This window comes from Puma concolor, chromosome A2 (assembly GCF_028749965.1).
Source record: "Puma concolor isolate L17-30 chromosome A2, mPumCon1.1.hap2, whole genome shotgun sequence".
Classification (NCBI taxonomy): Eukaryota; Metazoa; Chordata; class Mammalia; order Carnivora; family Felidae; genus Puma; species Puma concolor.
In genome coordinates, this window is record NC_141668.1 from 42,409,347 (window position 1) to 42,421,985 (window position 12,639).

A 12,639-nucleotide genomic window follows, 5' to 3' on the forward strand; every position below is an offset into this window, starting at 1 on the left:
AGATATTGAGCTCTAGGACTGGGGAATAAAGTATCATTCCCATTTGGCTCCAAGGTCAGATTGTGTAACTTTAGTCTGTGTTTTGTGGTTCAGTTGTCTCTTGAGGGACTGGCAAGATTATAACTGAGGGCAGTACACAGATATGGTAGGGTTGATGTATTAGTTAGAAGTTTTTCAATTACAAGTGATGGAAACCTACCTCAAACTCACTTACTGTACCAGGGAATTTATGGGTTCATATATCTAGGAAGAATATTAGGAGAGCTCAAAGAATGGAAGAAAAAGTGTTAGGAGCCAGAATACTCAACGTAGTTAAGACTCTTGTTCTCTTTTCCCCTCTCCTGTCTCTTTTCTCTTTGTCTTTGCTTCTCCTTGCCATATTCCTTCCTATTGCAGACAGCCCATTCCCACATGGATGGAAGATGGCGGCCTAACAACCCCCCATTGAAAGGGAGAACTCTTTCCTTCCAGGCCTCATAGAGCAGTCCCCAGAAATTGATTTGCTTAGATCATGTGTCTGTCCCTTGGACCGATCAATCACTCTTGCCAGAGAAATGGGCATTGTCATTGGCCCCACACATGCCCAATCTTGGTTGTGGGACAGGACCTGCTACCTGAAGAGAAGAGGTGGAAAAGCTCACTAGACAGACAAAAAACAAAGCTACAAGAGTTCAGTAAAGCTGTATGTGAGGGAGAATGTGCTAGAGTAGAAGGTTACAAAATTGTCCTCAAATGATATCAAGGTTTTCATGTTTTTATATAAATTTCCTTTCCTGTTGATTTTAGCAACTTATTTTTTTTTTATTTCTCCAAGTGGTCCTTATTCTACATCTCATCTCTCTTTTTTTTTTTGCAGTTAAACTATTATATTTATGACTATTACTGCCCACTTTGTGAAGTTGGTCTATGTAATAAGTTTTTTATTAAAAAGTTTTTTTTCTTTATTTTTGAGAGAGACAGAGAGACAGAGAGACAGAGAGACAGAGTGCAAGTGGGGGAGGAACAGAGAGAGAGGGAGATATAGAATTGGAAACAGGCTCCAGGCTCTAGGCTGTCAGCACAGAGTCCTATGTGGGGCTTGAACTCATAAACTGGGAGATCATGACTTGAGCCAAAGTTGGATGCTTAACTGACTGAGCCATCCAGGCACCCCAATAAGTTTTTTTAAAAGCAATATTAGAAGCAGTCACCTTAGTGCCCTGCTTTTCAACCAGAGATGATTTTGACTCCCAAGGGACATCTGGCAATGTCTGGAGACATTTTGATTGTCTCCATTTTATAAGTGAGCATCTGATTGTATAAACTGGCATCTACTGGATGGAGGCCAAGGCTGCTACTAAACTTCAGCAGAGGCCAGGATGAGCCCCACAGCAAAGAATTATCTGATCCAGAATGTTAATAATGCTGTGGTTAAGAAGCCCTGCTTTAGTGGTTTCAGGAGATCAGACCTTCTCATGGCCAAGTTTATTACTCTACATTTTATGGATTAAAAATAAATTAATTTTATTTATTTCTAAAGGGCTTTTGCTTTTTTTCTTGATTGTATCAGTGTATGAGAGTGTTATTTTGCCCACATTCTCACCAATCAATGAACATTTATTTCTTACCAATATGATAGACAAAAAAGGTCTGTTTTGCTGCTTTAATTTGCATTTCTCTTATTACTGTTAAGAGTGACCTTTTGGGTATTTATTGACCACACATTTCCTCTTGTGTGGATTACTTTGTAAACTAAAAAAAAAATTTATAAGAGATCATTGTTAAGGATATTGATACTAGGTTAGGTCACAGCTGTTGCAAGTATTTTCTCGATTGCTTATTATTTGTTTTTAAATTTTTATGGTGCTTTTTGGAATGGTGAAGATTTTAAGCGTCTTTGTGTCAAATCATCAGCCTCTTCTTTATGCTTTCTGTCTTCAGTGTTACGCCTGTTTACTAGGGCTGTCATAACAAAGCACCACAGTCTGGATGGTTTAAACAACAGAAACGTATTGTCTCCTAGTTCTTGGGGCTGGAAATCTGAGATCAAGGTGTAGGCAGCTTGGCTCTTTCTGAAGCCTCTCTCCTTGGTTGTCGATGGCCGTTCTCTTACTGTTTCCTCAAATGGTTGTCCTCTGTACCTGTGTCCAGATTTCCTCTCCTTACAAGGACAACAGTCAGATAGGATTAGGGCCCATTCTAATGACCTTATTACAACTTAGTTTCCTCGTTAAAGGCTCTGTTTCCAAATATAGCCGTAGTCTTGGGTACTGGGGGTAAGGACTTGATCATATGAATTTTTGGCGAACACAGTAGCCCACAGTCATGTTCGAGGGGCCTCCAACACCTTGGGAATATGTAAATATTTGGGGGAAGTTACCAAGCTCAGTAAGGTTTAGTATCTTCATTCGTTTACTGTAAGGAGTGCCAACTATCACTAGGGGAAGGATGCAGGGTAAGGAAACAAGTGTGTGCTTCAGGCTTCCAGTCCAATGCCTGCTCTCAGCTTCTGCCCCTGCTCCTTTCTACCAGCTGTCCCATGCCCTCCATGATGACATTTCCAGTTGCTGTGAGAGCAAAGACTTTTCTCTGCAAGTTTGCAACATATTGTAAAAGGGTAGCTAATAGCACGTTTCGCACCTGGCAAGTTGAGTTATTACTAAGATTACCTTAGGAGGCTTTTGTCAGGAGCATATACATAAGTTGGAATATTTGATTCAGTTCTCTCTCTTCCTTTCTTTCTTCTGAATGGTTATGTTTTGCACAGTGTTCCCCTGTTCCTGAAGCCATGAAACTTCCTCCTTGGCCTCTGCTGTTGTCAGAATGGATGTTAATTCCCTGATGGAGTAAGAGACTCTGAAATGGCACTCCCACCATCTATCGATCTATCCAGATCCTCCAGTGCAGGGGAGGATCCCTGCTCTCATGGTCTTCCCTGGCAGTCATTGCTCATCTATGCGACTTGGAAAGAGGAACGTCTGTCCTCTAATGCATGTTTGAGAAGGGAAACAAAGACAGAGTTCAGCAAGCGTGGATGAATCATAGCATCCTAGATGAGGTGAAGTGGGAGGCACCTGTCTCTTACTGTATTCTTGGGCCTAGACAGTAAGGCTGTTGGGATGTATCATTCTGTTTGGAATAAGAAGGATGTTGTACAAAGAAGAGGAGAAGAAGTAGGCCTTCCTGAGGCACAGTGCACTGTGCAAGACTGTGTCTTCCAAAGCACAAAGTAGAGGGCTCAGGAAAGCCTGAGTAATAGACGGAGATCAGAAGATGCCACTTTGCAGTAAGGATTGTTTTGAGCTGAAATCAATTTAGAAACAGCAGCACAGGAGGAACTCTCTGCCATTCTCATTTCTACTTAAAAGCAGGGCATAAATGTTTCTTTTGTAAAGGAAATTTAGATCTATAAAGGGAATTTCTATTTGTAAAGATATCTTCCTCTCCCAAACCTGGAAGAGAACTACTCCAGACACCACTCTTAACCACATGAAAGGATTTGAGACTGCATAACAAACCAACTGAACAACTTGTTTTTTAACCATACATTTCCAAATCACCATTCCACCCCTTGTATCCCTCAGGAGCCCAAACCCCTTTGCCTTCGTCTAACCTCTTGTCCACACTTTGTCACCCTGTGTGAGAGGGTATGTAAGCTCCAAGCTCTAACCACCCCTTTGAGTTACTTCTCACTGAGTTCTCCTGCATGTATGTACATTGCATGAGTAAACTCATTTGTTCCTTTCTGTCAATCTTGCCTTTGTTAGTTTAGTTTGCACTACCCAGGCACTGAACCTAAGAGAGCTGAGGATAGGTTTTTTCCCTTCCTCTCCAGATGGACAAAGTGAATGAAAGATTACTTTCAGAAGGGTGCTACTTTCAGAGTCCCTTTCTCTCTCTCTCTTTTTTTAAATCTTTTTTTTAAAAGTTTAATTATTTATTTTGAGAGGTGAGGAGGGGCAGTGAGAGAGGCAATCCCAGGCAGGCTCTGAAATGTCAGTGTGGCGTCCGACGTGGAGCTCGAACCGTGAGATCATGACCTAGGCTGAAATCAAGAATTGGATGTTTAACCGACTGAGCACCTCGGCACCCCTCTCTTTTTTTTTTTAAATGTTTATTTTGAGAATGTGAAGTAGAGAGTGTGTATGCGCACTTGTGCACGTGAGTGAGAGCGGGAGAGGAGCAGAGAGAGAGGGAGATAGAGAATCTCAAGAATCCCAAGAATCTGTGCTGATAGTACAGAGCCTGCTTGGGATTCTCTGTTTCCTTCTCTCACAGAGGCTGATGTGGTGCTGGATCCCTTGAACTCTGAGATCATGACCTGAGCCAAAATCAAGGGTCAGATGCTTAACTGATTGAGCCACTCAGGTGCCTCTAGGCCTTTTCCCTCTTTACCTAACCTGAATACTAAGGGAAAAGGTTGTCTATTTTTTTTTTTTTTCTACAAGGGAGCATTGAGCATTTGAAATATGAGACTGGTGCTCCCTCTCCACTATTCCCATAATCAGTATAAACCTATTATTTGTCACCAGTAGATAATGATAGCCAGTGGGCAGAGGACAACTTTCCTGGGGAGGAATGAAGGGACAGAGGAGTTGAAGCAAATCATTTACCCAGCTGTTTGGTGTTTCTTTCCCATTGATCCACCTTTTGGCTTCTACTGGCCCATCTGTCAGCCTCTTTCAGTGCAGTTGTGGGGGCACACAGTTCACCAGGGCAAGTGTGTTAGTTTTTCCATTACACAGCTCCTATAGGAATGTCCACATAGGCTTGATTTTTTTCCCCCTCTCTTAATAGGATTTGCTGGTGTAACAGAAAGACTAGAAATAGGATAAAAGGGTTTAAAGCCATTACAGGGACCAGAAGCTAAAACTATATGGGAAATTCGGTGGGGGGGGGGGGGGGGAAGGATCAGGTATTTGGAAATTTTATGCTCCCAAGACCTAATCAAGCTGACTGGAAAAACATGTGGTGATGTAACAGATCTTTAGGAGACTACAATGAGGTGAGCTTCAAACAGAGATATAAAGAACTTTGGACATAGACCAATGTGTAGAGACAGACAGATTTCTAGATGGGAATCAAGAGCGGTTTCTCTCTGTTGTCTTGGAAACGTGACCTAAAGCTAAGAAGGAGACCTTCAGCAGAATGATAAAGAAAATTGCAACTTGCTCAAGGGTTATGGAGTCACATGTAACTGACACGGGGACTTTAGTAACTAAGTCCCAAATAAAAAGCAACTAACTCCTCTGTCTCATTAAATTCGCTCAACTATAAGCAAAGCCATTTGACATGCATATTAAGGTTGTAGAATTTTCATGTTAAAAATGGAATCAAGTAAATCAATCAGCAGGCAAGCAGGGACATTGCAGAATTCTCCACCCGTTTCCTAGTTGCCTCCAGGGATTTGAGAGTTACCTTACAAGGCAGAATGGTTGGAGTGTCTAGCCAGCTGCACAGACTTCCCTTTAATGGGTCTTAAATTTTAGTTTGCATAAGAATTATTATATTAGGCTGTTTACCAAAATTTATGAACCTTATATTTATGGGGCAATTTTGACAACATTAGACTCCACTTTACTGCTGGTGGCTCTGATGAGATAAAATTAACTGTTCTCTCACGGAAATATAAATTCAAGAGGATAAAATGTGGACTTCTGAGGATAACAATGTGGACTGGATTATTCATTCTGAAATGGTGCACCTGACTCTTCCCTGCGGGAGCCCCGTCTGTGCTGTTTGTTAGTGTGGGTAACACTGATGAAGTCTAATCACACTTGTCAAGTGAATTCCCAGAGGATTCCTTGTAGCCTTTTGGCTCTCTCAATGGCTCCTTTGTCCACTGCTGCCTTCTTATTCTCCACAGAGACTCAGGGAGAGCCACATCATTGGATTCTCACCTGTTCAACAGGTTTTGTCTCAACAGTCTTTGAGGAATAAATACCAGTGAAAGGGGAAGAAAAGCACCCTTGGCTTTTGATTCCTGGGTGGTTAGATGACCTCTTTTAGTGTAATTCTAGACTATTTTGTGTAGAGGTGGGAGGAGGGTGCTCAAAATGCATTTTAATTTTCATTATCTATTCTCTTGATCCCCAGGATCGTGTGTTCTTTGTTTTGAGTAGTGTTACCTGGTGTTTACACAGTCTATTTTCACATTAGAACCTGTTTTCATGATTCTTATTCTAGGGTGTATAACTGGTTGGGATTGAAACGATGTGGTACAGACATAATACATTGCCCATAGAATTCTCTAGTGAATAAAGGAGCATAGAGACTATGAAGAGGAACACCCCAGTACAGATTTGCTACTTGTGCTTGCATATATGAGACCCCATAATTATTTAACAAGTCCCTGTTGTAGAATATTCGTCCAGGTGGATGTGCAACTTTAAGAGGACGGAGATTCTCCACTATATTTTCACACGCGCACACACACACACAGACACACACACAAATTTAAGTTTTGAGTCACATGAATGTGTTATCCGTTCAAAAATATTAAGTTAAAAAAGTCATCCTAAAGAAACAGGCCAATAATCTAGGGGAGGCAGCAGAGGATAATCTTACTTCTTTTGTGAAAGCAACACTATTCATTCCAGTGAAAATTCAAGGTCTGTTCTGTTTGCCGCACTATCCACATCAGTCAATTTTCCTCCCTCCTGAAGGCGCAGTGTGTGAACTGGCCTTGGGGAGGGAGTGTGTGTATGCATGTGTGTGAACCTCAGGGCATTTCTTCTTCCTCATGATATCCTGGTTGCTATAGCGCGGAGCTCTATTTGTGACACACAGAAAATACTTTAAAGAAATGCTGCTTCCTGACCATGACTTCCTGGGCAATCTGTTCTTCCGGAGACTGTTGAGCGCGAGAAGTTTACATGCGTTTCTGGACAGAGTGAGCCCAGCTCATCCAGACCCTGGGCACCACTGGGAGCCAAACCCCGTGGTAAGGGACAAACTGCCCCTTGCGGGGACCACGTCTCCTGAAGGCTTCGACTCTAGGGCATTGGCTCCTTCCTGTCATCTGTCTTCTCTCCTCAGGAGCAGCCGGAGGTACAGTTGGTGCCCTGTGTGTTGTATACCCAGAGCCGTTTCTCATACCTAAACCACCAGTGAAAACAGGAAGTGATGAAGCAGAATTTGCCCTGCATCGGCACTGAGCAACTTTTCTTTCTTTTTGTCATTCCTCATTAGGTGTAGACACGTGTGGCCGTCTGCACTGTAGGATCCCGGTTCTATAAGCTTTGGACTCCCTGGGATTACCATGCCGCCCCCCGCGGACATCGTCAAGGTGGCCATAGAATGGCCGGGCGCCTACCCCAAACTCATGGAAATCGATCAGGTCAGTCATGCTGGCAGCAGTTTGGGGGTTCTCTTCAGTCTTCTTTCTGTCTTGGAATTTTCACAGACTTTGGTTAGCTCTTTTGTCCTCCTTTCTCTCTCTGGCTGTGCTGAAAAATCTGTGCAATAATAGTTGCAGTGTAGTTTGCTTTGTGTACCAGATACAGTGACGACGGATGGGGTTTTTATGCTCGTTCAACATCTACTTGGATTGTGTGAATACAGGGTTTGTGTCTGAAGCTGGGTGAGAGGCAGCAGGGCCCAGTGGCTTAGGTTCCGGGCAGTTGGCACAGTGGAGGCTATCCCGGCTCTGCCTGGCAGGCGCTCATGAGTAGGTGCAGGTTGTTTTATCCTAGGCAACACGAAACTTAATTTTTTGATACACTTTCCCGTTTGATTTTGCAGAAGCAGCCAACAAGTACATTACAGTAACCGCTTAATAGTGAAATTAGTATAGAGGGGCCTGGGCTTGCCTCCCAGCTAATTGTAATTTTATTATTAGTGTAAAATGCACTGTCTGTCTAGTGCATTGTCTGGCATGTAATACATCCTCAATACGTATTTAATGAATGAAAAAATATTGAAAAGATTTTTTATTATGGCCCTACCTTTAAAGGCCTCCTTTAGCTTGGGTCTCAACAGTCTTACGGTGTGGCTTTGATTTGATTTGATTTGATTTGATTACAGGTTATCTCAGGAAGGTTACTAGAGCAAATAATTTAAGGAAAAAAAAAGATTGAGACTTATGTACACTTAGGGTTTCATAAAACAAATACCATAGAATTCTAGGTGGCTTTTAATATTTTCACAATTAGGCTACCATGGCAACTCCACTTTTTATATATGTTCTCAGTACTGTTCTATGATTATGATCTATAAATTTTTTTTCCCCTGGTCAGATGTTATTATCTGGTTGAAGAATACTGTAAGAGTTGTATGGCATTGTGTGGATCCAAAAGACTATTGACATAAATTATAACGGTCAAATCAGAATCAGTTGAGCTTGAGTGTGAATTTGAGGAAGGGTAAAATTTTAGGATTGTTGTCAACAAAAAGGTGTCATCGGTCCAGCTCATCATTGTCATTTTAACTGCTCTACGAGGCAGTTTTTGTGGAGCTCTAGAAGCAACCCATGTGGGTAGAGAAGCCCATCCGGTAGTTTTATATACATTTGTGTCAGGTAACAGATGTTTGTCCTTTCTCATGTGCTGTTCGAGAGAGGAGGTGAGTTGAATTTTAAAATATGCTTGGGACTACCTGGTGCAGACTAAATACAGTTAGGACTAGGTTTGCTACTGGCTAAGGGAACCAACGGCTTCAAAGGGGAGTTGACCTCTTACATCCACATGGCAGTCCTGGGCTGGCGTGGTTGGTGCTCTGGGGACATGAACCCAGGCAGGCCTCTTCTGTCTTGTTGCTTTGCCTTCTCCATATGTGTGGCTGAGGACGGTTGTTCGGGCTTCACCTGGGAGCTCATTGGAAATGCAAAGTCTCAGAACCTACCCCAGATCTCCTGACCTAGAATCTGCATTTTAGCTAGGTCTCCAGGAACTCCTGTGTCTAGTTAAGTTTGAGAAGTACCGAGCTGGATCCCTGGTACCCCAGGTCTGGGGTACTTGTTTAAATGTTCTTGGGGCTTCTACCTCAAGTGATTCTAAGTCAGTGGTTTAGTAAATTTTTCCCGTTTGATTCTGCCGTGGTTCCGGGAACCTCTGCTATCAGGCAATAGCTCCTGATACACATTCTTAGGGGTTTGTGGAGTCAGTGTCCTGTTCTTGCCTTTGGGGATGGCCTTTGGTGTGTGTGTGTCTTAACACTTATTTTTTAGTTATCTTTTTATTTTGGAACAATTTTAGATTCATAGAAAAATCGTGAAGAGTCTATTGAGAGTTTCCATAACCCCTTCACTCAGTCTTCCCTAATGCTTAATATAACTGGTACATTTCCCAAAATGAAGGCATTAACAATGGCACATTACTGGTAACTAAACTACAAACTTTATTTGGATGTCAGCAGTGTTGCCACTGATGTCCTCTTTCTGTTCCAGGATCTAATCCAGGAATGCCAACCACATTGTAATATAGTCGTCATGGTTCCTCATTCTCCTCCAGCCTTTGACAGTTCTTCAGTCTTTCCTTGTTATTTCATGGCTTGAAAGTTTTGAGCAGTAACTTTAGTTCAATACAGTTTTTAAACAGAGAAATGGCAAGACTAGTACAAAGAACTTCTGTCTACCTTTTATCCAGATTCTTTAAGTATTAACATTTTGCTTCATATGCGTGACTGTTTTCTCCATTTTTTCTCTTTTTAATATATAGCTTTTTTCTGAACCATTTGAGAGTGACTTAGAGGCATCATCCCCTTTTACTCCTAAATACTCAGTGTAAGAACAAAATCCTTCTTTTACATAACCATAGTCTCTTTATAAAAGCCAGGAAATTGAACAGTAGTTCAAAACTATCATCTAATTCAAAGTCCATAGTCCATATTCAAGATTCATCAGTTGTCCCAATAAGATCCCTTATCCCTCCAGGCTCATGTATTACATTTATTGTCCTGTCCCGATGGTCTCCATTGACATGGAATGTTTCCTTAGTCTTTCTTTATCTTTTGTGGCCTTGACAATTTTGTAGAGTACAGGACAGCTTTGTGGAATATTCTTCAGTTTGGGTCTCTCTGATGTTTTCTTCCCAGGTTTTGCATTATCAGGTGAAATGCCAGAGAGATGATGCTGTGTCCTCTTCGGGGCATTGTATCAGGAGGCACCTGGTGTTTCCTTGTCTCGTTCTTGGTGATGATCCGGTTTTCCAAAGGCAGATATGAGGTTCACAGAAGTTAAATGATTTGCCAATTCATGAGGCCAGGACACACACCCAGGTCTCTCTTACTCTGAAGACTGAACTTTTAAACAGTTGGCTAAATTGTGGGCCTTGTGGTATTGCCATATGGAGACTACACAAAGGATTAGAAACCTAACCCCTTATTGCCCTGCAGCTACTGAGATGGGAGTGAGAGACTCATGGCAGTGCTGGCGTCAGGTGTTGTTTCTTGATTGGGTCAGAAATTGGCCCAAGAATTGGAAATGTATTTGCACATGCAACAAAGACTTGAGCCATGATTCGTACTTGGACTTTTCTTCTGATCTTTTACCTTGTTCAGTGAGGGTCGCATAACCTGCCTCTCTCCTGTGGCAGGCTGCCTTTGTTCAGAAAGCTCTTTGCTCCTTTTTACCCTGGGTAGCTACTATTTCAGTAAAAGGTTATTTCTGGGAGTTGGGTTCGGCTTTGCTGTCCCGTGTTCTCCTGAAACCTTGAGTATCCTTCCGCTTATCCCATTGTGTTGTCCCTGTCTGTCACCTTAAACCGGTGGTCCGACTCAACCTTGAGCGTGCCCAAGGATCACCCAAGGAGCTTGTGAAAAATGCACATTTCCAGCCGAGCTGCAGAGGTTTTGATTCTGTCGCCAGGGGTGGGGCCCTTCCTCTGCTTTGTGAGGAACACTAAGTGAGGTTGATGCAGGGGTCCCCACACCTCCCAATCCAGGGGCTCGTGAGAAACCGTCATGAGCCTGTAAATTGCTTCATCTTTGAGTGCAGTTTCTCTAGTGCCTGGAGAACAGTCCGTCCTTAATCAATGGATATTTAATTAATGAATAACTGGAAGAAGGAGCACATTTCTGCTCAGCTTTGCTCTATTGATGCCTGTTTGGTTCAAGGGGATGTCTGCACGGAGCCGACTGGTTTGTTTTCTCTCCAAATTGTGAAGCGACAATTCTGCCTTTCCACTCAGCAGGAAAAGCCCCTATGGGATTTTTACAAGAGGAGTTTGCCATACCATAGGAAGCCGTCAGAGGAGTTGTAAGCTATCTCGTTGGCGGCTTCTGCTTTGGCCTTTATGGTCTGTTGCTGAGTTTCACCCTCAGGGGCCACTTGAAGCCACCAGTCGGTGGTTGTCTGGACACACTGAGCCTTAAAGCCTCCCATCCCCTGTCCTGGTTAACTTACTATTTTCTGAACAGCTTATTTTTCTCAGTCAAGAGTATAGAACCCTCGACACTCTGACGAGAGGCGTTTGCTGAGAGTTAGTGTGGCCTAAGCAATGCAGTACACTCTCCAGGACATTGAAACCTGGATGGGGCCCCGGAGCCCCCATATTTGTGAGAGGCTCTGTTACCCTCTTTGAGCCTCAGTATCTTCGTTTTGCAAAGCTGACATAATAATTTTGCACTTTCATGATTCTTGGGAAGATTAAAGAAAATGTGTGAAAAAGAATGTAGGACATCGTCTGGCTCAGAGTAATTACTCCATAAAGGCAGCCTTGTTTCTGCCAGTTTAAGCAAGTTCTCCTTAGATTAGGAAATGAGATGCGCTGGTTTTCTTTTTCACCTGCTCTTTGTCAAGAATGGTTCCCTGGCTTTCTCCTTCTTTCTGTGCCTAATGTTTTTATTTTTATTAAACAATTTTTTTAATGTTTATTTTTGAGAGAGAGAGTGGGGGGGTGAGGGGCAGAGAGGGGGATACAGAGGACCCCATACAGGCTCCACACTGATGGCAGAGAGCCAGATGTGGGGCTCGAACTCACAAACCATGAGATCATGACCTGAGCCCAAGTCGGACGCTTAACTGCCTGAACCACCCAGGCACTCCTGCCTAATGTTTTTAATGTTTAGGAACAAGAGACAACTAAAGGGTAAGTGGGAGGCATCACCTAGTAATAAGGGAGAATGCTAACTGGACATGCAGCCAGTTGTGCTGTGGAATATTCATTGGCTCCCTAGCACTTCTCCTTGATAGTTTCTTCTGTTTCTTGGCCACGTGCCAGCATTCTGGGCAGCAGATATTCTGTTCCCACATGTGTGCCTCAGGCCTCTAGTTTCTCCTGTCTGCCCTGCCCCACATTCCTTCCTTTCCAAGGAGTGCACTGTGGCCAGAAAGCCACCACTCCTGTCTGCGCCTTACAAGTCCTCTGCTTATGGGTTTGCGTGCCTCCAGGATCTCATGATGCCCTTGTCTCCTGTCATCCTCTTCCTGCCCCACACCCGCACCCACTGCCAGCAGAGGAGGGAAGGGATGGTCCTGCCCCTGTCCCAGGCCATTCAGTCTGTCCCATCCCCTGACTCTCTGGCTGCACCTGTGTTCTAACCCGTCCTTTCCCCTTACCTGAGGCTTTGCCCCATCACTGTTGTCTTCAGTTGTTCTGTTCTCTGCTTTCACCAATAAGCTCTTCTGTTCCTGCCTTGGAAGGCCCTTCTCTTGACCTAGTAACTCTCTTGCTAGTGTGTAATTTAGGTTGTGTCTTTCCATTCTAAGTTGATTTAAATGTT

At 43.2% G+C, this 12,639-nt stretch overlaps 1 protein-coding gene across 5 annotated transcripts in view; it reads left to right on the forward strand.

The window, feature by feature from the left end:
- The window catches only part of ELMO1 (engulfment and cell motility 1), a 727,703-nt gene that overhangs the window by 284,129 nt on the left and 430,935 nt on the right, over positions 1-12,639 (forward strand). For 4 of the 5 annotated variants that reach the window (XM_086692444.1, XM_086692474.1, XM_086692460.1 and 1 more), the window contains one exon: positions 7,171-7,318. In XM_086692444.1, the coding sequence (XP_086548570.1) occupies positions 7,241-7,318 (78 nt within the window). In that variant the 5' untranslated portion in view covers positions 7,171-7,240. Of the gene's footprint in view, positions 1-6,880; positions 7,030-7,170; positions 7,319-12,639 lie in introns of those variants that run through there. The other variant, XM_086692467.1, reaches the window with a different exon arrangement.